The 21,172-nt window shown below is 46.1% G+C and overlaps 1 protein-coding gene across 1 annotated transcript in view; it reads left to right on the forward strand.

Moving 5' to 3' along the window:
- fam169b (family with sequence similarity 169 member B) overlaps positions 1-18,177 on the forward strand; it is a 28,143-nt gene extending 9,966 nt beyond the window's left edge. The window contains exons 2-8 of the mRNA XM_041178202.1: positions 369-505; positions 5,806-5,905; positions 9,142-9,221; positions 11,530-11,701; positions 12,506-12,688; positions 16,318-16,446; positions 17,626-18,177. Of these exons, the coding sequence (XP_041034136.1) occupies positions 369-505; positions 5,806-5,905; positions 9,142-9,221; positions 11,530-11,701; positions 12,506-12,688; positions 16,318-16,446; positions 17,626-17,681 (857 nt within the window). The 3' untranslated portion in view covers positions 17,682-18,177. The remainder of the gene's footprint in view (positions 1-368; positions 506-5,805; positions 5,906-9,141; positions 9,222-11,529; positions 11,702-12,505; positions 12,689-16,317; positions 16,447-17,625) is intronic.
- Positions 18,178-21,172: the final 2,995 nt, after the last annotated feature.

Below are 21,172 nucleotides of genomic sequence, written 5' to 3' on the forward strand. Positions count from 1 at the left end.
CCTTATGGGAAGGAAATCTGCTTTCCTTACCCGGTCTGGCCTACATGTGACTCCAGACCCACAGCAATGCGGTTGACTCTTAACTGCCCTCTGAAATGGCCTAGCAAGCCACTCAGTTCAAGGGCAATTAGGGATGGGCAACAAATGCTGGCCTGTAAAAGAATACTTTTTTTAAAATTGGTATCTTTCAGAACCAGTCGAGCCATCACTACCTTGATTTAAGGACTCACCTGAGAGATGGCATCTCTGACAATACAGCATTCCCCTGATGTTACCGATTCCAATACACGGCCCTCTTACTGGGAGGTGAGTGTGTGACCTCGTGGCCAAGATGGCACTGATATTTTTTTAAATCATTGTCTTTTTAGCGATGAGTTATCCTGTGGATATCTTAGCCAATGGAGATTGGGATACTTTAAAACAGTCCTCCGAGGCCTACCTATCAAGGCTTAGAAACAGAGACAAGGCAGCCACTGAGATCTTTCGTCTAATCAATGGAGAAAAGGTAAGCGACCTTCACTTTGATTGGCTGCAGCCACAGATCCTTTTCAGGGGCCAGGGACCAATCAGAACTGTGCTTAAAAGAAGCACAGTTGTTTCAGAGAATGGCGGCACAGTGGATATGTAACAGAGCAGTAATCCTGCCGATTGGATGAACGAGCTAAAAATATAAGTTCAAATCCATGCATCTGGAGAATTTAGGTTCATTAATTCAATTTGGAATTGAAAGCTAGTCTCAATGATGGTGACGTGAAACTACCATTGGTGGTTGTAAAAACCCATCTGGTTCATTAATGCCCTTTAGGGAAGGAAATCTGCCATCCTTACCCAGTCTGGCCTACATGTGACTCCAGACCCATAGCAACTCTTAACTGCCCTCTGAAATTGACTAATCACTCCACTTGGTTGTATCCCTGAAGATGACTCACCACCACATTCTCAAGGGCAATTAGGGATGGGTAATAAATGCCAAACTTGCCACATGATTGAACATAAATAAATTCCATGGTGATTTTAATGAGGTAAAAGATCACAGGGCCTTTCGCAGGGGTTTAATCTGGCAAAATTTGACACTCCGATATAAGGGTATATTAGGGAAGATGAGGTAGTTTTTAAGGAGCATCTTAAAGGAGGAGAGAGAGGCGGAGAGGTTTAGGGAGGAAATTCCGGAGTTTAAGGCCCAAGCAGCTGAAGGCACGGCTCCCAATGATGGAGAGATGAAAGTCAGGGATCTGCAAGATTCCAGATTTGAGGAGGGTAGGGATCTTGGAGGGCTGTAGGGCAGCTGATGGTTACATGGTAAGACAGGGGCGAGGCCAAGGAGAGATTTCAAAAAATGGTGACAACTTCACAAATGGAGGCATTGCTGGAACAGGAGCCTGGGTAGATTGATGAGCACAGGGTTGTTGGGAGAATGGAACTTGGTATAAGTTGAGGTTTACAGAGGGTAGAATGTGAGAGACCAGCCAAGAGAGCAGTGGAATAGTTGAATCCAGAAGTAATAAGGACACTGTGAGGGCTTCAGCAGCAGATGAGCTGAGGCAGGGAGGAAGGTGGGTGACAGCTGATCTTACAGAAGTCTTGGTGCAATAAAACATTCAAATGTGTCTAATGCCCATCAGAAATGGGATGTTTCTAAGTGGTGGTTAATGTCGGTGTTTATTTTGTTTTTTGATCAGTACACAGTCTTAACACTAATCGATAGATCAGTTAAAGTGGGAATGAACAGTTTGTTGTTACTGAAAAAATTGTGCAGCAGATTTACTATTCCACACCTGTCACAAAGAAACGCATTGCTCACAAACACTCTCAGGACAGGTACAGCACAGGGTTAGATATAGAGTAAAGCTCCCTCTACACTGTCCCCATCAAACACTCCCAGGACAGGTACAGCACGGGGTTAGATACAGAGTAAAGCTCCCTCTACACTGTCCCCATCAAACACTCCCAGGACAGGTACAGCACAGGGTTAGATAATAGAGTAAAGCTCCCTCTACACTGTCCCCAGTTACCCTCCCAGGACAGGTACAGCACAGGGTTAGATACAGAGTAAAGTTCCCTCTACACTATCCCCAGTTACCCTCCCAGGACAGGTACAGCACGGGGTTAGGTACAAAAACACAGATTTACATTTCTATTGAGCTGTTTATGACCCTGGATGTCCCAAAGTACTTAAATATTGATGTTATGCTACCCTTTCATCTTCCTCCCTTATTCGCCTGCCCCTTCCCTGTTAGTGGCACTCGTTCTTGTTTTGTTGCTAACTCTCCTCGCCTATCATTACTGAAGCGCACAACCCTCACCATGTTAAAATGAGGCACTCCGGTGGTGGGGGGAGGGGGTGTGGGTGTGTGTGGATACGAGCTGCGGCGTGTGTACCCCCCCAGCACAAGGCAGCCCCTTCAGCAGAGCAGGGCAGGTCATCGGTGAGGTGGAAAATCAATAATCGGGATTCAGTTTCATTGGTCCAATGGCAAATGTAAAAGATCCCCTTCGAAGGGAGAATTAGAGACTGTCTCCAGGGTTAGGATTGATGCTTCATTGTCCTCTGCCAGACATCCATAAATTGTGAAGTAATATAATTGTAACTGCCACTGAGAAATTGAGAAAGGGTCAGCAAAGGTGATCAAGGGCCACCTGTAATTTATGCAAAGGAAGAGGCTTGGAGGTGACCTGTTCCAGCTTTTTTGGGGGGAGTGGGTGATGTTAACTCCAGTATACTATTCCCTCTGGTCAATGTGTTAGGTCCCAGTGCACACAAATTAAAAAAAAATAAGCGTATTAACAAAGAAGGATTTATATTTACATAGCGCCGTTCATATCCTCCTAATGCCCCAACATACTTTTCAATGAGCCACTTTTTGAAGTGCAGTCAAATGTTGTAATGCAGGAAATGTAGCAGCCAACTGACACACAGCAAGCTCCCACAAACAGCCATGAAATAACTGAGCAATGAATATGCTCTAGGGGTGTTAGCTGAGGGATAAAATATTGATCAGGACCTCAGGTAAAACTTCAATCCTCTATTTTGAAATAGTGCCATGGGATCTGTTACATCTACCCAAAAGAGTAGATAGGGCCTCATCCGACAGTGCTGCACTCCCTCAGCACTGATCCTCTGACAGTGCTGCACTCCCTCAATCCTGACTCTCTGACAGTACAGCGCTCCCTTAGTACTGGCTCTCCGACAGTGCAGCGCTCCCTTAGTACTGGCTCTCCGACAGTGCAGCGGTCCCTCAGTACTGACCCTCTGACAGTGCGGCACTCCCTCAGTACTGACCCTCTGACAGTGCAGCACTCCCTCAGTACTGACCCTTTGACAGTGCAGCACTCCCTCAGTACTGATTCTCTGACAGTGCAGCACTCCCTCACTACTGACCCTCCAACAGTGCAGCACTCCCTCAGTACTGACCCTCCAACAGTGCAGCACTCCCTCAGTACTGATTCTCTGACAGTGCAGCACTCCCTCACTACTGACCCTCCAACAGTGCAGCACTCCCTCAGTACTGACCCTCCAACAGTGCAGCACTCCCTCAGTACTGATTCTCTGACAGTGCAGTGCTTCCTCAATACTTATTCTCTGACAGTGCAGCACTCCCTCAGTACTGACCCTCCAACAGTGCAGCACTCCCTCAGTACTGACCCTCCAACAGTGCAGCACTCCCTCAGCACTGACACTCCGACAGTGTTGTGCTCCCTCAGTATTGACCCTCCAACAGTGCAGTGCTTCCTCAGTACTGATTCTCTGACAGTGCTGCACTCCCTCGGTACTGCACTGGGTTTATACTGTATGTCTATAACCCACAACCCTCTGACTCAGCAATGAGTGTTACTCACTGAGGCATGGCTGACGACAAGGGAAGTGATTCACTCAGATAGTATGGAATGAGTGACTAGGGTGAGGAGGGAGTGTCACGGAGTGAAGGGATGTGGTAAGTGGGGATTGTCCAATGTGGACACTGAAATTGTAGGAAAGGATATTGGGTTCAGAGAAGGTTCACTCCACTGATTCCTGGGCTGAAGAGGTTGTCTTACAAGGAAAGATTGAACAGGTTGTGCGGATAACCATTTGAGATCAGAAGAATGAGATGTGATCTTATTGAAATATATAAGATCCTGAGGGGACTTGATTGCAGGGTAACCAACCTTTCTGATTTGCTGGGACTGTCTGTAATTAGCCCGTATCTGGGTCATACCTACTTGGGATGTGTTTAGTCCAGGGAATCATCTGTGTCCTGGTAGCTTTTGCCTGTGGGTGAGTTGGCCTCAGATGCTTGGGGGGTTCTGAGCTGGTGTCTGGGAGGATGTTGAACCTTACAGTTTCAGCAGCACCCCTCCACTACAGCTCTGTCACCCACCCACACCCTACCCCCACCTCCACAACTACCCCCACCCCACACCCCCCACCCTCCATCCCCTTACAGGCTCACCACCAAGTCAAAATATTCCTCAAATATTCAATATTCAGCCAGGAAATGGTCACCCTGCTTGACTGTGTAGATGCTCATGGGGAGTCTAGACCTTGGGGCACAGTTTGAAAATAAGGGGTCGCCCATTTAAGAGGCAGACGAGGAGGAATTTCTTCTCTCAGAGGGTCATTAGTGTTTGGAATTCTCTCCCCTGGAAAGCAGTGGAGGTCAGGCCACTGAATATATTCAAGCTTGAGTTAGATTTTTGATTGACAAGTGTCATGAAACTATCATATTTTTCAGAATATTATTGTGGGGCATTGTAAAGCAGGCTTATGTTTGTATGTGTGTGGTTGATATAATTAAAGTAGAGACAGATGGGCTGCAAGGTTAAAATTATCAAAAGGGTTAGGTGTAAAAGGGCATGTGAAATGCTAATAAGTGAACTAGGGTTAAGTCTCAGCAGATAGGGTGTGAATGAAATTTGCATTTTAAGATAAGTGGAGAGGTGTTTGGCTTTCAAAGAGACATGGTAGAATGTTTACAACTAACAAGATAAATAAGGCAGGTTATTACATTGATTTTTCCCAAAAGTGCTGACCATAATGACAACATAAAAGATTTTTATTTTATGGGTAAAGTAAATTCCAAATATATATGGGAACAATGGGATTTACAAATTAAAGAGGGAAAAGTTATATTTAAAGAAGGATGAAAGGCTGTGTGGGGTGGCTGTATAATATCTGAAAGGCACACTGTGTGAAACAGATTTGGGGAAAACCCTCCAGCCACTTAGCAGAAGCCTGCTGTTCCAGTAACCAAAGTTGTGTTAAAAGCCTTTGGAATTCCACTGTCGAGTGGGTGTTTATGGTAACCTTGCTGGATTGTCTACATAAATTTAAGATCTATTTTGGACTGTTGCCTTAAAGGGGGTGTGTAATTGGGAGTTCTGGTTAACTAGGAATTTTGGGAATTGTTATAATGTTAAGTACCCATGTAATTGTAATATTGTGTATGTGGTTTATTATTTTCTTTTGTTAATAAATGTTTTAATTTAATTTTTTAAATCTCTAAAGCTGTTAGTGGACTTATTACTTTTGAATTCAGTGCACAAATTTTTTTGTAATAAATACAAATTGCAAAACTGTTGTGATAGTGCGACCAAGTTTCCCTTGTGGATTTGGTCAGCCTGGTGAATAGCACCTGCTATATCATAGCACAAGGGAGTTGAGGGTTATGGGGGACAGACAGGAATGTGGGCTTGAGGTTACAATCAGATCAGCCACGACCTTATTGAATGGCGGAGCAAGCTCGACGGGTTGATTGACCTACTCCTGCTCCTAATTCTTGTGTGAACACTCTACAGCAGGAGTGACACTCTTGTCTATCTTTCCAGCTTGCTGTTACACCATCTACTGTGACCTTCCTGCATGTCCACAGAGAGGACAATGAACACAGGGTCCTGGGTCTGCTCAACCCACAAGATAACCAGGCAGGTCAGTAAAGCCTTGTTCCATTGCCTCTCTAGCTCTTAAACCAACTTAACTGTAGAATGATAGGGAACAAAAGGAGGCCATTTGGCCCAACATGTCTGTGCCAGCTCTTTGAAAGATTAGTCCCAATCACTCCCACAGTCCTTTTCAAGTATTTAAGCAATTGCACCCTTTCAGACAGGGCATTCTAGACAACAAGCTACTACAGGAGAAGAATTCTTCTCAACCCCTCTGGTTCTTTCACCAATTATCTTAAATCTGTGTCCTCTGGTTACCAGCCCTCCTGCCAATGGGAAACAGTTTCTCCTTATCCAGTCTGATTTAACTCGGAGTGAGCATATAACACAAAGAATGATAGTTTATACTCGAGAAGGCAGTGGGAGGGTGTCGGGGTCATATACATGTTTCCCTAAATGGATAGAGGCGGGCGTGAGAACATACATTTTGGTTTTGAGAAAGACATATCAGAATAGTTTTTTAGTGGTGAGAAACCGGGAGTTGTGGACGAGCAAGGGGTTTAAACATCCATGTGCATAAAGAGAGAGAGAGAGCACAAATATAAAAAGAAACGCAAAAGGCCAATGGAGTGTTGGCCTTTATTTTGATCTGGATACAATTCAAACAACCTCCTGCTTCAGTTGTACCGAGCCTTTGTCAGGCCACACCTGGAAAACTGTCTCACTCATTTCAGGACAGGTTTGTTTGGGATGAACCTATTCAGATGCATGGAAGAGTCTCAGGATTTTTGGCCATTTTTTTGTGTGTGAGCAATACCTGATATCGACCACTAGATGCCACAAGAGAGCTACAGATATAAACTTTAACAAGCTCACACCAGGCGAGGACTTTAACCTGCTCCCCTATCCAATCTTCACCTTCTAACATTCCTCCTGGCAAAGTACAAGCAAAAACTTATTATCTGAAAACCATCCCACCTCCTGCCACTTACCCCAACTCCGTATTCATCTCTCTTTCTCTCCATCACCCTCTCTCCTTCCTGCTCCCTCTCTCCGACTTTCACCCTCTCTCCTCAGCCCCTCTCCTCTCTCTCATTCCCTCTCCATCACTTTCGCCCCCTCCTCTCTCCCCCTTTCTCTCTCCCTTTCCTCCTTCCCTCCCACCCTCTCTTCTCTCCTCCCCCTCCCTCTCTTCCCCTCCTGGCCACAACCTTTCTTGTCTATCAATGGATCAGAGTAGCTCTGTCACTTGACCTGAAATGTTAACTCTGTTTCTCTCTCCAAAGATGCTACCGGACCTGTTGAGTATTCCCAGAATTTTTAAATCTTTATTTCAGATTTCCAGCATCGTATTTTGCTTTTATGTTACAGTCTTTGTTCCTATGAATTTCCATTCCTTTTTCATCCTGACTCTGACACCAGGCAGTCCTTACCTCTTCCCCCCATCCTCACTGACCAGGCCCATAACCTCCTCCTCAATCACACTTCCTATGAGTATCAAACTGTGTGACTCCTCCACTCCCTCGCTATACCCTCCCTCACTCTCTCTACAGCTTACCAAGCCACTCGTTTTTACCCTAACCCACCTCTCCTCATCCCAACACCTTTGTCCAACACTCACAGGTAATGCACACTTGTGACCAGCAGGTGGTGGAAGAGGACTGTGCAGAAACAGTCAGACCCTGGGAGACACTCGGCAGGTCCAGGGGTACTACCGTCTGCTGCTCTCTCTGCAGTATTGCTGCTTATTGCCCTGTCTGTAGTAAAGAGGTTAACTGCTGCTGCTCTGTGCTGGTGGCTCACAAGGATACTTTCTGTTAAAGAAGGCCCTGTGAACCATCTTTCTAAAACACCGATAATCCGTCCACCTGTCTTACACAAGGGGCCTTGGCCTCAATCAATCTTCTTGCTGTTGTGCAAATAAATGTTCACTGGGTTTGTCCATTGACACTCTGACCCCTCTGACCTTCACAACCTGACCCCTGTGACATTTGCACCCTGACACTTGCAGTTGGATTACTGCAGTTAAGTCAGAAGTGGTGAATTTCTTTTGAGCTGAACAGTTGCATCTCATAAAGTTCATAAAGCCCTCATGACCCATCTATAAACTTTCAATTTCATTCCTCAAATCACTTCTTATTCATTCACGGGATGTGGGTGTCGCTGGCTGGGCCAGCATTTATTGCCCATCCCTAGTTGCCCTTGAGAAGGTGGTGTTGAGCTGCCTTCTTGAATCGCTGCAGCCCATGTGGTGTAGGTACACCCACAGTGCTGTTAGGGAGGGAGTTCCAGGGTTTTGACCCAGCGACAGTGAAGGAACGGCGATATATTTCCAAGTCAGGATGGTGAGTGGCTTGGAGAGGAACTCCCAGGTGGTGGTGTTCACATGTGTCTGCTGCTCTTGTCCTTCTAGATGATGGTGGTAGTGGGTCTGGAAGGTGCTGTTAAAGGAGCCTTGGTGAATTCCTGCAGTGCATCTTGTAGATGGTACACACACTGCTGCTACTGAGTGCAAATGGTGGAGGGAGTGAAAGTTTGTGGATGGGGTGCCAATCAAGTGGGCTGCTTTGTCCTGGATGGTGTCAAGCTTCTTGAGCTTCAGTTATGGTGAAGGATGTTCTCAGTAAAGAATATTTCATCCCACTCATATTCATCGCACCGAGAATGTCCCTTTTCCAAAATCTCTGGACCTGAGAAATACAAACAGAACCAGAGAACAGGCCACAGACCGGACTGAGTGGTCTGGAGTTGAGAGCTACAGCATATGAGGCCTCACAGGGACTCTCTCCATTCTCTCCCTGTAAACCCAAGCCCAGAACCAGAGAAAGATGATCTCCAGACATCCCTGTAGCTTTATGCTCACTCTGCACTGATCCCAGGGTTGGGGCTGCCAACTCTCAGGGATTGAAGATCAATCTCCAGGACCCTGCTGTGTGCAACCCTGGAGAAAAATCAGCGGGATATTAAAAAAGATTGGGGTTTTTTTTTGTCATTTTCTTTGAACATTTCTCTTTACCAGATATAAAAATATTGAAAATGGGAAAAAAGGCTGTTTGGTTGACAGTCAAGCATCATCCAATTGGGTAATGAGTCTTTATGCTTTCCAATTGGTGTGGGAAGGCTGTGCATCACCAGCATGGATGTGTTGGTCGACTAATGGCTGGAGCTTTGGGGCAAATCATGTGATGAAACAATTAATCACAGTTAGCGACTCTACCCAGCGCCTGGCTCTTGTATTGTTTCTGTCTCTGAATAACTATTCTACATTCCCTGTGCATCCAGTGGTTGCTGTGTACCTTGGTGAAAGATGGTGGGTGCTGGACGATGCTCTGAGAACATCCAACGATGCAAGGCGTGAGCTGGTACAGGTGAACCTCGCCCCGCGCGTATGATTTATCCACAATAGCAAGACTGTGTGAGGAGCTGCTTGTGGTCACAGTCAAAGAATCACAGAATGGCTGGGTCTGCGCTGTTGCTCGATTCAGGCAGACACACCACAACTGGGCCACAGGACCCCCAGGACAGAGTGACAGGCAGTCGCCCCTTCTCCGTTGTGACTCTGGCTGGATATTGGAGGTTAGGTGTGGAGAGGGTGATGCCACTATAGTCAAATAGCATGCCAACCCTCAGATGGGCCACACACATGAAGAGTAGCCATTTGGATAGGGTACAAGGGGGAGCTGAGAAGCCAAGTAACCACATCCCAATGAGAGATCCCCCAGTCCTTATCCAATATAAGAAACATGTGCTCCTTCAGCAGGAAGTGAGGAAGTGACTATTAGATACTGGACACAGGGGGTGAGGAGGTCCAGTTTGTAGTGTGAACAAACACTGAGATTAGATCCAGTTTGTAGTGTGAACAGACACTGAGATTAGATCCAGTTTGTAGTGTGAACAGACATTAAGATTAGATCCAGTTTCTCGTGTAAACAGACACTGAGATTAGATCCAGTTTATCATGTGAACAGACACTAAGATTAGATCCAGTCTGTAGTGTGAACAGGCACTGAGATTAAATCCAGTTGTAGTGTGAATATGCACTGAGATTAGACCCAGTTTATCATGTGAAGAGACACTGAGATTAGATCCAGTTTGTAGTGTAAACAGACACTGAGATTAGATCCAGTGTGTAGTGTGAACAGACACTGGGATTAGATCCAGTTTATCATGTGAACAGACACTGAGATTAGATCCAGTTTGTAGTGTGAACAGACACCAAGATTAGATCCAGTTTCTTGTGCAAACAGACACTGAGATTAGATCCAGTTTGTAGTGTAAACAGACAGTAAGATTAGATCCAGTTTGTAGTGTAAACAGACACTGAGATTAGATCCAGTTTGTAGTGTAAACAGACACTAAGATTAGATCCAGTTTGTAGTGTGAACAGACACTGAGATTAGATCCAGTTTATCATGTGAACAGACACTGAGATTAGATCCAGTTGTAGTGTGAACAGACCCTGAGATTAGATCCAGTTGTAGTGTAAACAGGCACTGAGATTAGATCCAGTTTATAATGTGAACAGACACAGATTAGATCCAGTTGTAGTGTGAACAGGCACTGAGATTAGATCCAGTTTATCATGTGAACAGACATTCAGATTAGATCCAGTTTGTAGTGTGAACAGACACTGAGATTAAATCCAGTTGTAATGCGAACAGGCACTGAGATTAGATCCAGTTTGTAGTGTACCAGACACTGAGATTAGATCCAGTTTGTAGTGTACCAGACACTGAGATTAGATCCAGTTTGTAGTGTAAACAGACACTGAGATTAGATCCAGTTTGTAGTGTACCAGACACTGAGATTAGATCCAGTTTGTAGTGTACCAGACACTGAGATTAGATCCAGTTTGTAGTGTACCAGACACTGAGATTAGATCCAGTTTGTAGTGTAAACCGACACTGAGATTAGATCCAGTTTGTAATGTACCAGACACTGAGATTAGATCCAGTTTCTCGTGTAAACAGAAACTGAGATTAGATCCAGTTTCTCGTGTAAACAGACAGTAAGATTAGATCCAGTTTGTAGTGTGAATAGGCACTGAGACTAGATCCAGTTTATCATGTGAAGAGACACTGAGATTAGATCCAACTCGTAGTGTAAACAGACACTGAGGTTAGGTCCAGTTGTAGTGTGAACAGACACAGATTAGATCCAGTTGTAGTGTGAACAGACACTGAGATTAGATCCAGTTGTAGTGTAAGCAGGTGCTGAGATTAGATCCAGTTTGTAGTGTACCAGACACTGAGATTAGATCCAGTTGTAGTGTAAGCAGGTGCTGAGATTAGATCCAGTTTGTAGTGTACCAGACACTGAGATTAGATCCAGTTGTAGTGTAAGCAGGTGCTGAGATTAGATCCAGTTTGTAGTGTACCAGACACTGAGATTAGATCCAGTTGTAGTGTAAGCAGGTGCTGAGATTAGATCCAGTTTGTAGTGTACCAGACACTGAGATTAGATCCAGTTGTAGTGTAAGCAGGTGCTGAGATTAGATCCAGTTTGTAGTGTACCAGACACTGAGATTAGATCCAGTTGTAGTGTAAGCAGGTGCTGAGATTAGATCCAGTTTGTAGTGTACCAGACACTGAGATTAGATCCAGTTGTGGTGGGAACAGGCAGACACTTTGAGTTGATTAATGTTGATGTTTTCTCTGTGGATGGTTTCAGGTGCAGTCAGTCGCTGAGCAGATTGTGCTTTATCTCCTGAATCGGATTATCTATCGGAGAAGGGAATTTCTCCCTGGCAATATCCTGTTTCTTCATCATCCGGCAAACCAGTTTGCCAAAATTTTCTGGAAGAATGGTGAGGCAGTCGGGTTTTATACCGTGAAGCAGAAAGGTAAATTAAACACCTGGCCGGCTGTTCATATCCTGGTCAGCTCCATTAAAACTGCTAGTTAACCCTCTAAAGTCAGTCCCCTAACCCAGCAACCAAACTTAAATCACAAAGTATTCCACTGACTAATAACCTATAGATCACGAGTTAACTCAATAACTAATATCTCTAGGTCATGAGATAACTCATTAACTAACAGCTCTAGATCATAAATTAATCCATTAACTAATCTCTAGATCATGAGTTAATTTAATAACTAACAGCTCTAGATCACGAGTTAACTAATACCTGTAGGTCATGCGACAACCCATTAACTAACAGCTCTAGAACATAAGTTAACCCATTAACTAATACCTCTAGGTCATGTGACAACTCATTAACTAAAAGCTCTAGCTCATACACTAACCCATTAACTCATGCCTCTAGAACATGAGGTAATCCATTAACTAACACCTCTAGATCATGAGTTAACTCAATAACTTATATCTCTATACATTTTGATGTAATTATGGGTCAATAAATAGACTTGTGTTTTATTAACCAGTCTGGGTGCTGATTCACATCACAGCTGCAGAACATCCTTAAAAGCTGCGATGTTGGCTTCAGACACAGACATTGGGGCTGTATTGTGGACATGAGGCTTTGTTTCCATAGCATCATTGCTGCTCTCCCAACATGTCCCATCGCTGCTCCCCGGGGCGGGGGTGGGGGGAAGTTATGCTGGTTCTTATGGAGTCCCCTGAGAGGATCTGAAGTGTTTTGTGTTGATCAGAGCTGGATGGTTTATCTCTACTTGCCTTGATCTAGGTAGTTTGTGTACTGACTGCACCAGCCAGTGTTACCAGCTTCCTGTACTAGATACCCTGTTCGTCAGACAGAGCTACCAACGCCAGGGCATTGGCTTGAAGATCCTTCATGAATTCTGCAGCATCTTCAGTGGAGATGAAGCTGTGGGAATCAGTAGACCCATTTCTGGAGCCATGTATAAAGGTACAGGATAGTTACACTCATCAGCCTCAGCTACACATGTCATTCAGTGGGTATGTGCAATGTATGGTTGGAATAGAGCCAAAGAGAGCAGGGGAGGCCAGGTTTGACCTCAGCCTGTGAAGGGTCCAACAAGTGCATTAAGTGCCCAGCCTCAATTTTAAAATCCTCATCCTTGGCTTCAAATCCCTCTATGGCCTCACCCCTCCCTATCTCCCTCCTCCAGCCCCACAACTCTCCGAGGTCTCTACACTCCCTCCAATTCTGGCTTCTTGCGCATCCCCAGTTTTAAGCACCCCACCTCTGGCGGCTGTGCCTTGAGCTGCCTGAGGAGGGCCCAGGCTCTGGAATTCCCTCCCTAAACCTCTCCACCCCTCTCTCAAATTATTGAAGGTGACAGGGGAATGGATCAGCCTGGACTCCTGATAAATAACCTGAGATCCCTGTTGTAACATTTGGATAACTCTGGGAGTCAGGATTGGAGGTTCATTCCCAGGTAAACACCTTGCCACTGTTTTGGGTGATGAGCTGTCACGTTGGTAAAGCACTGGGTGAGGTGGCCGGTGTCCACAGTCAGTGTTTCCCGAGAAGGAGAACAATCAGAGGGAAAGGAAGAATAAAGTTAGGAACAGGATGTGGCCATTCAACCCTTCGAGTCTGTTCCAGTATTCAGTCAGATCATGGCTGATCTAAACTCTCACTCCAACTCTCACCTTGGTTCTGTAACCCTTCACCCCTTTACCCAGCAAAAATCAATTCAGCTCAGTTTTGAAATTACCTATTGTTTTCTCCCCTCTCCACACTTCAATGAAGAGTGCAGGGGGACATGCCAGGAGCAGCATCAGGCATACCTAAAAATGAGGTGTCAACCTGGTGAAGCTATAACACAGGACTACTTGCACGCCAAACAGCATAAGCAACAAGTTACAGACAGAGCTAAGCGATTCCACAGCCAACGGATCAGATCTAAGCACTGCAGTCCTGCCACATCCAGTCGTGAATGGTGGTGGACAATTAAACAACTCACTGGAGGGGGAGGCTCCACAAATATCCCTCAGTGATGGAGGAGCCCAGCACATCAGTGCAAAAGATAAGGCTGAAGCATTTGCAAAACTCTGCAGCCAGATGTGCTAAGTAGATGACCTATCTCGGCCTCCTCCGGAGGTCTTCAGCATCACAGATGCCAGTCTTCAACCAATTCAATTCACTCCACATGATATCAAGAAATGGCTGAAGACACTGGATACTGCAAAGGCTATGGGCCCTGACTATATTCTGACAATAGTACTGAAGACTTGTGCTCTAGAATTTGCTGCGCCCCTAGCCAAGCTGTTCCAGTACAGCTACAACACTGGCACCTACCCAGCTATGTGGAAAATTGCCCAGGTATGTCCTGTACTCAAAAAGCAGGACAAATCCAACCCGGCCAATTACTGCCCCATCAGTCTACTCTCCATCAGCAGTAAAGTAATGGAAGGGGTCAAAAACAGTGCTATCAAGTGGCACTTGCTTAGCAATAACCTGCTCACTGATGCCCAGTTTGGGTTCTGCCAGGGTCACTCAGCTCCTGATCTCATTACAGCCTTGGTTCAAACATGGACAAAAGAGCTGAACGCCCGAGGTGAGGTGAGAGTGACTGCCCTTGACATCAAGGCAGCATTTGACCGAGTGTGGCATCAAGGAGCCCTAGCAAAACTGGAGTCAACGGGAATCAGGGGGAAAACTCTCCACTGGTTGGAGTCACACCTAGCACAAAGGAAGATGGTTGCGGTTGTTGGAGGTCAATCACCTCAGCTTCAGGACATCACTGCAGGAGTTCCTCAGGGTAGTGTCCTCGGCCCAACCATCTTCAGCTCCTTCATCAATGACCTTCCTTCCATCATAAGGTCAGAAGTGGGGATGTTCACTGATGATTTCACAATGTTCAGCACCATTCGCAACTCCTCAGGTACTGAAGCAGTCCATGTCCAAATGCAGCAAGACCTGGACAATATCCAGGCTTGGGTTGATAAGTGGCAAGTAAGATTCATGCCAGGTAATAGCCATCTCGAATGAAAGAGAATCCAACCATCTGCCTTTGACATTCAATGGCATTACCATCACTGAATTCCCCACCATCAACATCCTGGGGGTTACCATTGACCAGAACCTGAACTGGACCAGCCATATAAATACTGTGGCTGCAAGAGGTCAGAGACTGGGAATTCTGCAGCATGTAACTCGCCTCCTGACTCCCCAAATACTGTTCACCATCTATAAGGCACGTCAGGAGCATGATGGAATCTCTCCACTTGTCTGGATGAGGGCAGCTCCAACAATGCTTAAGATGCTCAACACCATCCAGGACAAATCAGCCCACTTGATTGGCAGCCCATCCACCACCTTCAACACCTACTCCCTCTACCACTGACACAGAGTGGCAGCAGCGTGTACCATCTACAAGATCCACTGTGGCAACTCACCTTAGACAGCACCTTCCAAACCCATGAATGCTACCATCTAGAAGGACAAGGGCAACAGATAGATGGGAACACCACCACCTGGAAGTTCCCCTCCAAGCCACTCACCACTTGGAAATATATCACTGTTCCTTCATTGTCGCTGGGTCAAAATCCTGAAACTCCCTCCCTAACAGCACTGTGGGTGTACCTACACCACATGGATTGCAGCGATTCAAGAAGGCAGCTCACCACCACCTTCTCAAGGGCAAATAGGGATGGGCAATAAATGCTGGGCCTAGCCAGCGACACCCACATCCCATGAAAGAATAAAACAAGCCCCCCAAACCTCAACAGCTTTCTGGGGGAGGGACTTCCAGATTCCACTACCTTTTGTGTGAGGAAATACCTCCTGCCTGCACCCCCCCACCCCAAACCTCTCATCAAACAAACTAGTTTCTCTCCATCTACCCTGTTGGGAGGTCTTGTGGCGCAGTAGGTAGCGTCCCTAACTCTGAGCCAGGACTCGATGACTGAGGAACGTATGTTCATAACTTGGTCAAAGAGGCTGATTATCAACCTGCAAAATACACACACCCATGTTAGGCGGTAAGAGTGGGAGAGGTTCCTGGTCAGCCGAGTGATGGAAAGAAAATTGAAGCCTCCATCATCACTATCCATAGCCCCAGTGTATGTGGCCACAGCAACTCAGACTCACTGAGTCAACTGTAATATAGTGCCACCACCACCTAACGATTAAATCAGTTAAGCAGCTCAGTTAGATTTTCATCTTCCAAACTCATTGGGATTGACTTTTTGTATCTGAGCTTTGACCAGCTTCAGTGCTTTCTGAATGATGACCTGTGAACAATACTGGCTCAGTCAGGAATGTGAACTATCTTGTGTAAAACAGACCAGGAAGGTGTTGGGACCAATGTCCTTTGGTCAGTCCTGAACTCTCTGAGCCCCCTCCTGTGGGAGAGTGTGTGGTGAGGCTGGTGAGGCTGGTGCACTGGACTCGTACCAACAGCCGTCTCTGGATTAAGATGCGGGCTGAGGGAGGTGCCAGCGGCTGTGATATTGGAGCATGCGGAGGCTCTGTATCCTTGGGGTTAGTCTGGAGGGTGGGTAGAGGAAGGTGGGGAGTAGGACGAGTTGCAAAATGACATCAAGGCCCGACATTTTCTGTTTCAGTTTGTTCCAAGTATTTATACTCACGGCCCCACGAGCAGGAACGTGTTTGGGAAGTGGAGGCGCCAGGCGACTGGAGCCAAAGGGTCAACGTGTGGCTGCAGATCCAAATGGGAGCTATACCCTCAGTCAGTGAGTTCTTATTTATCGTGCTTCATATGCACCCCATCCCCCAGCCCAGGAGGTCTGAAAATATCGAGGAGCAGTACAGTCTGTGCTTTAAGTTGTACAATATAACGTTGAATGATGTTAACATACAGGCTACAACGTTTGCCTGGGCAGTGCTATTGACCCAACGGGTAACATTCTCAACTCTGAGTCAGAAGGCTGTGGGTTCAAGCCTCACTCCAGAGACTTGAGCACAAAATCCAGTCTGACACACCTTGTGCAGTACTGAGGGAGTGCTGCACGGTCAGAGGTGCTGTCTTTCTGCTGTGACATTAAACTTAGGTCCCCTGTAATTGATGAGGTCATATTTGATTAATCTGCAAATGACCACTTCACCCAACATCACTAAAACAGATTATCTGGGTCATTATCACAAGCCTGTTTGTGGGATCTTGCTGTGCGGAAATTGGTTGCTGCATTTCCGTCATTGCAACACCGTGACTACACTTCAAAAGTATTTTATTGCCCATGAAGTAATTTGCCAATGACCTTAAATCGGTGGCCTCTGGTTGCTAATCGATGCTTTAAACACCTTTATTAAATATTCCTGTAGCTTTCCTTGCTGAGTGGAAAACAATCCCCATCTTCTCTGGTATCTCCGCGTAACTGAAATCCCTTCAGAAGAATGTGAGCATGTGGAACTCGCTGTCACGGGGAGTGGCTGAAGAGGATAATATAGATATATTTAAGGGGGAACCGGACAAGGATGTGAGGGGGGGAAGGGGAATAGGTGGTTAGGATGGTAGATTTAGAGGTGGAAGATGGAGGGGGCTCGAGTGGAGCATCAACACCAGCATGGACAGGTTGGGCCAAATGGCCTCTGTGCCAAAAATCCTATGTAATCCCTTCATCCAGCTGCGCTGAAGCCTCAGACCGTGGTGTTGCCAACACAACCAGGACTGCCAGGAATCCCCAGGAACTGATGATTCATCACCCGGGCACCTGCTGTGGGTGATGGCCAGGGAGAAAAATCATGGGGGCTTAAAATACACGTATATTTTTGTTCACATACTTTTTGAGCCTGTTGGTTGATCTGTTATAGTTTGTCCGGGTTGGAGATGGGAAATCCAAACAGAGTGGACAGCCCTAGTAATGGGACCCAAACCTGTTGTAAAGCTGATTTCGTCTTTTTTTTTAACTCAGTTACAGACACGACTGCTGGTGGAAACCCCTCTCTTCCCAGCCCAGAAGAAGAGTAGCCAAGGGTCAATAGGCGAAGACACAACCAGACAATCACCTTGTGCGAGAGCCCACAATCTTCAGACTGAGGTAGTCAAAGTGCTGTAACCTTCATCACTCACAGTGCAAACAGCCACATCTTCCACACCCACAACGGCTACCACCCAGAAGGATAATAAGAACATAAGAAATAGGAGCAGGAGTAGGCCATTCGGCCCCTCGAGCCTGCTCCGCCAGCCAATGAGATGAGGGTTGATCTGACGTGGCCTTTCCTGCTTGTCTCCCATAACCCTTGACCCTCTTTTCAATCAAAAACCCTAACTCAGCCTTGACTATGTTCAATGACCCAGCCTCCACTGCTCCCTGGGGAAGGGAATACCAAGCACTAACAACACTCTGTGAGAAGAAATTCCTCCCCATCTCCATCTTAAATGGGACACCCCTTATTCTGAAACTTTTCCCCCTAGTTCTAGATCCCCCCCAATGAGGGGAAACATCCTCTCAGCATCTCAGCAGGTGTATTGGGAACACCACCGCCTGGAAGTTCCCCTCCGAGTCACTCACCATCCTGACTCGGAAATATATCGCCGTTCCTTCACTGTCGCTGGGTCAAAATCCTGGAGCTCCCTCTCTAACAGCACCGTGGGTGTACCTACACCACATGGACTGCAGCGGTTCAAAAAGGCAGCTCACCACCACCTTCTCGAGGGGCATTTAGGGATGGGCAATAAGTGCTGGCCCAGCCAGCGAAGCCCACATCCTGTGGATGGATTTTTTTTAAAGTTCAGAAATCGCTGTCACCGGATGTCAAAGGGAAATTTGATCACTTGTTGTTTTCCTTTCAAAACAAAGCGATATTTTGGATTGTTACTTGCTAGTTGATATTGTAAAGCAGAATTTCTTTTTGGCTGGCGGAGTGGTTGACATGTGCAGAAGCCATGTTTGAGAATCTTCAATCCAATGTAACTGGGATAGCCACACATGTCGGGTTTTCCCATCTGTCCTTGGCCAGGGCCAGCCTCAAGGGCTGGGGCACAGATTTGGCAGAATCCAGATTTACGCCTAGGAGTTCATGTGGGAAGGTAACAGACTCAAACCGAGTACAGGAGAAAACAGAAAATTAAAACCCGCTTCGAAAGGAGTGAAGAAAAACAGCAAGCACAAGCAAAGCACCCTAGTCGTGCTTCTTTTAATTTTACCTTGGGTTATTCTGGAACCTGAGGAATAAAGGGACCTTGGTGTGTGTGTCCATAGATCTCTGAAAGCGGAGGGGCATGTTAGTGGGGTGGTGAAAAAGGCATATGGGGCACTTGCCTTTATCAATAGAGGCATAGATTACAAAAGTAGGGAGGTCATATTGGAGTTGTATAGAACCTTGGTGAGGCCACAGTTGGAGTACTGTGTGCAGTTCTGGTCACCACATTATAGGAAGGATGTGATTGCACTGGAGGGGGTGCAGAGGAGATTCACCAGGATGTTGCCTGGGATGAAACATTTAAGTTATGAAGAGAGGTTGGAAAGACTTGGGTTGCTTTCGTTGGAGCAGAGAAGACTGAGGGGCGACCTGATCGAGGTGTACAAGATTATGAGGGGCATGGACAGCGTGGATAGGGAGCAGCTGTTTCCCTTAGTTGAAGGGTCAGTCACAAGGAGGCATAAGTTCAAGGTGAGGGGTTTAGGGGGGATGTGAGGAAAAACCTTTTTACCCAGAGGGTGGTGACGGTCTGGAATGCTCTGCCTGGGAGGGTGGTGGAGGCGGGTTGCCTCACATCCTTTAAAAAGTACCTGGATGAGCATTTGGCACGTCATAACATTCAAGGCTGTGGGCCAAGTGCTGGCAAATGGGATTAGGTGGGTAGGTAGGTCAGGTGTTTCTCACGTGTTGGTGCAGACTCGATGGCCGAAGGGCCTCTTCTGCACTGTGATTCTGTGAACCTTCTGAAGGAGTCAAAGGACAGGCGAGTGGCAGTCAGGCACTGGGAGGTGATTGTTCAGGAGAATCGAACGTGACAGAGGAGAAGAAAGAGGAAGCTATGAAACAGATACAGGTACAGCAGCAGACAGGAAGAGACAGAACACAGGCCTTCTGCAAGCATCCAATTCAAAACAAGCCAAGCTGACAGCCTTACATCTTTGTGATTGAAGAAAGCTTGCATTTCAACCCATCGAGTCAGGAGTTCTCGGACACTTGAATCCTCCAGTCACACATCAGATGGATTCTGTCTAATCTTTGAGACAAATGCTGGTGTTTATTGACTTGTCTGCCACTTCCTGTCAACTAAGAACATCCATTGTTCAAGACCCCTCCTGGGAATCCTGTATGCATAATATGGAAGAGATTAAAGGAGAAGAGACTTGCATTTATATAGAACTTTTTGCTTCCTCAGGGCCTCTCAACATGTTTCACAACCAATGAAATACTTTTTAAGTGTAGTCACTGTTTAACATAGGGAAATGTGGCAGCCAAATTGCCCACAGCAAACTCCACAAACTGTGGAAACTGTTCTGTCGAAGGGTCATGAGGACTCGAAACGTCAATTCTTTTCTTCTCCGCCGATGCTGCCAGACCTGCTGAGTTTTTCCAGGTAATTCTGTTTTTGTTTTGGATTTCCAGCATCCGCAGTTTTTTTGTTTTTATCCACAAACTTCAACGTGATTATGACCAGTTAATCAGTTTTAGAGGTGAGGGTTAAAGGTTGATCCAGGACACCCCCTGTTCCTCTTCAAAATCGTGACCATGGGATTTTTTTTACATCCACCTGAGAGAGTAGACGGAATGTCGATTTAATGCCTCATTTGAAGGACAGCACCTCCAACAGTACAGCACTTCCTCGGTCCTGCACCGGAGAGTGGGTACTGGGTTTTTGTGGTCAAGGATCTGGAGTGGGACTTGAACCCAAGATTTTCGTGCTCACTGAGCCCTTGCTGATGATTTGAGAAGATCAGTCAGTCGGAGTTCCTGGGCGATGTCTAGTGACGGCGTTCCTGAAACGCTCATGTTTGGACTTTGGGTGAAGACTCTATTGGGATCCAGTACCCTCCCTGGCGCTTGGTTGAATGCCACTTGCATTCACATGGCGCCTTTAAAGCGGCATAAAACATTCCAAGGCACTTCCCAGGGGCATTAACCTGACAAAAATAAATCAGAACAATGTCTAGATACAGTCATGAAGAATGGTGAGCCCCAGTAAGATGGAGAAGAGGTGAAGAAGATAAAGCTTTCCAGAGGATGCTAGCACAAAAATTACATTAAAATTCAAATCTTAATGAAATCATTTTGTATAGTCGTCAACATATTGTTCATTGTAAGTCAGATATCCAAATGTACAAACCTATTGCATTTATATAGCACCTTTTATGCAGCACAACTGGTGCTTAATAAGGGAGCTTTCAATAGAAAATGCTGATGCTGAGCCACTGAAGAAGAGATGAGGACAGATGACTGAAGATTTTGGTTTTAAAGAGCGCCTGATAGGAGGAAAGTCATGTAGAGAGTTTGCAGCCAGAGTTA

Source organism: Carcharodon carcharias, chromosome 32 (assembly GCF_017639515.1).
Source record: "Carcharodon carcharias isolate sCarCar2 chromosome 32, sCarCar2.pri, whole genome shotgun sequence".
Taxonomy (NCBI): Eukaryota; Metazoa; Chordata; class Chondrichthyes; order Lamniformes; family Lamnidae; genus Carcharodon; species Carcharodon carcharias.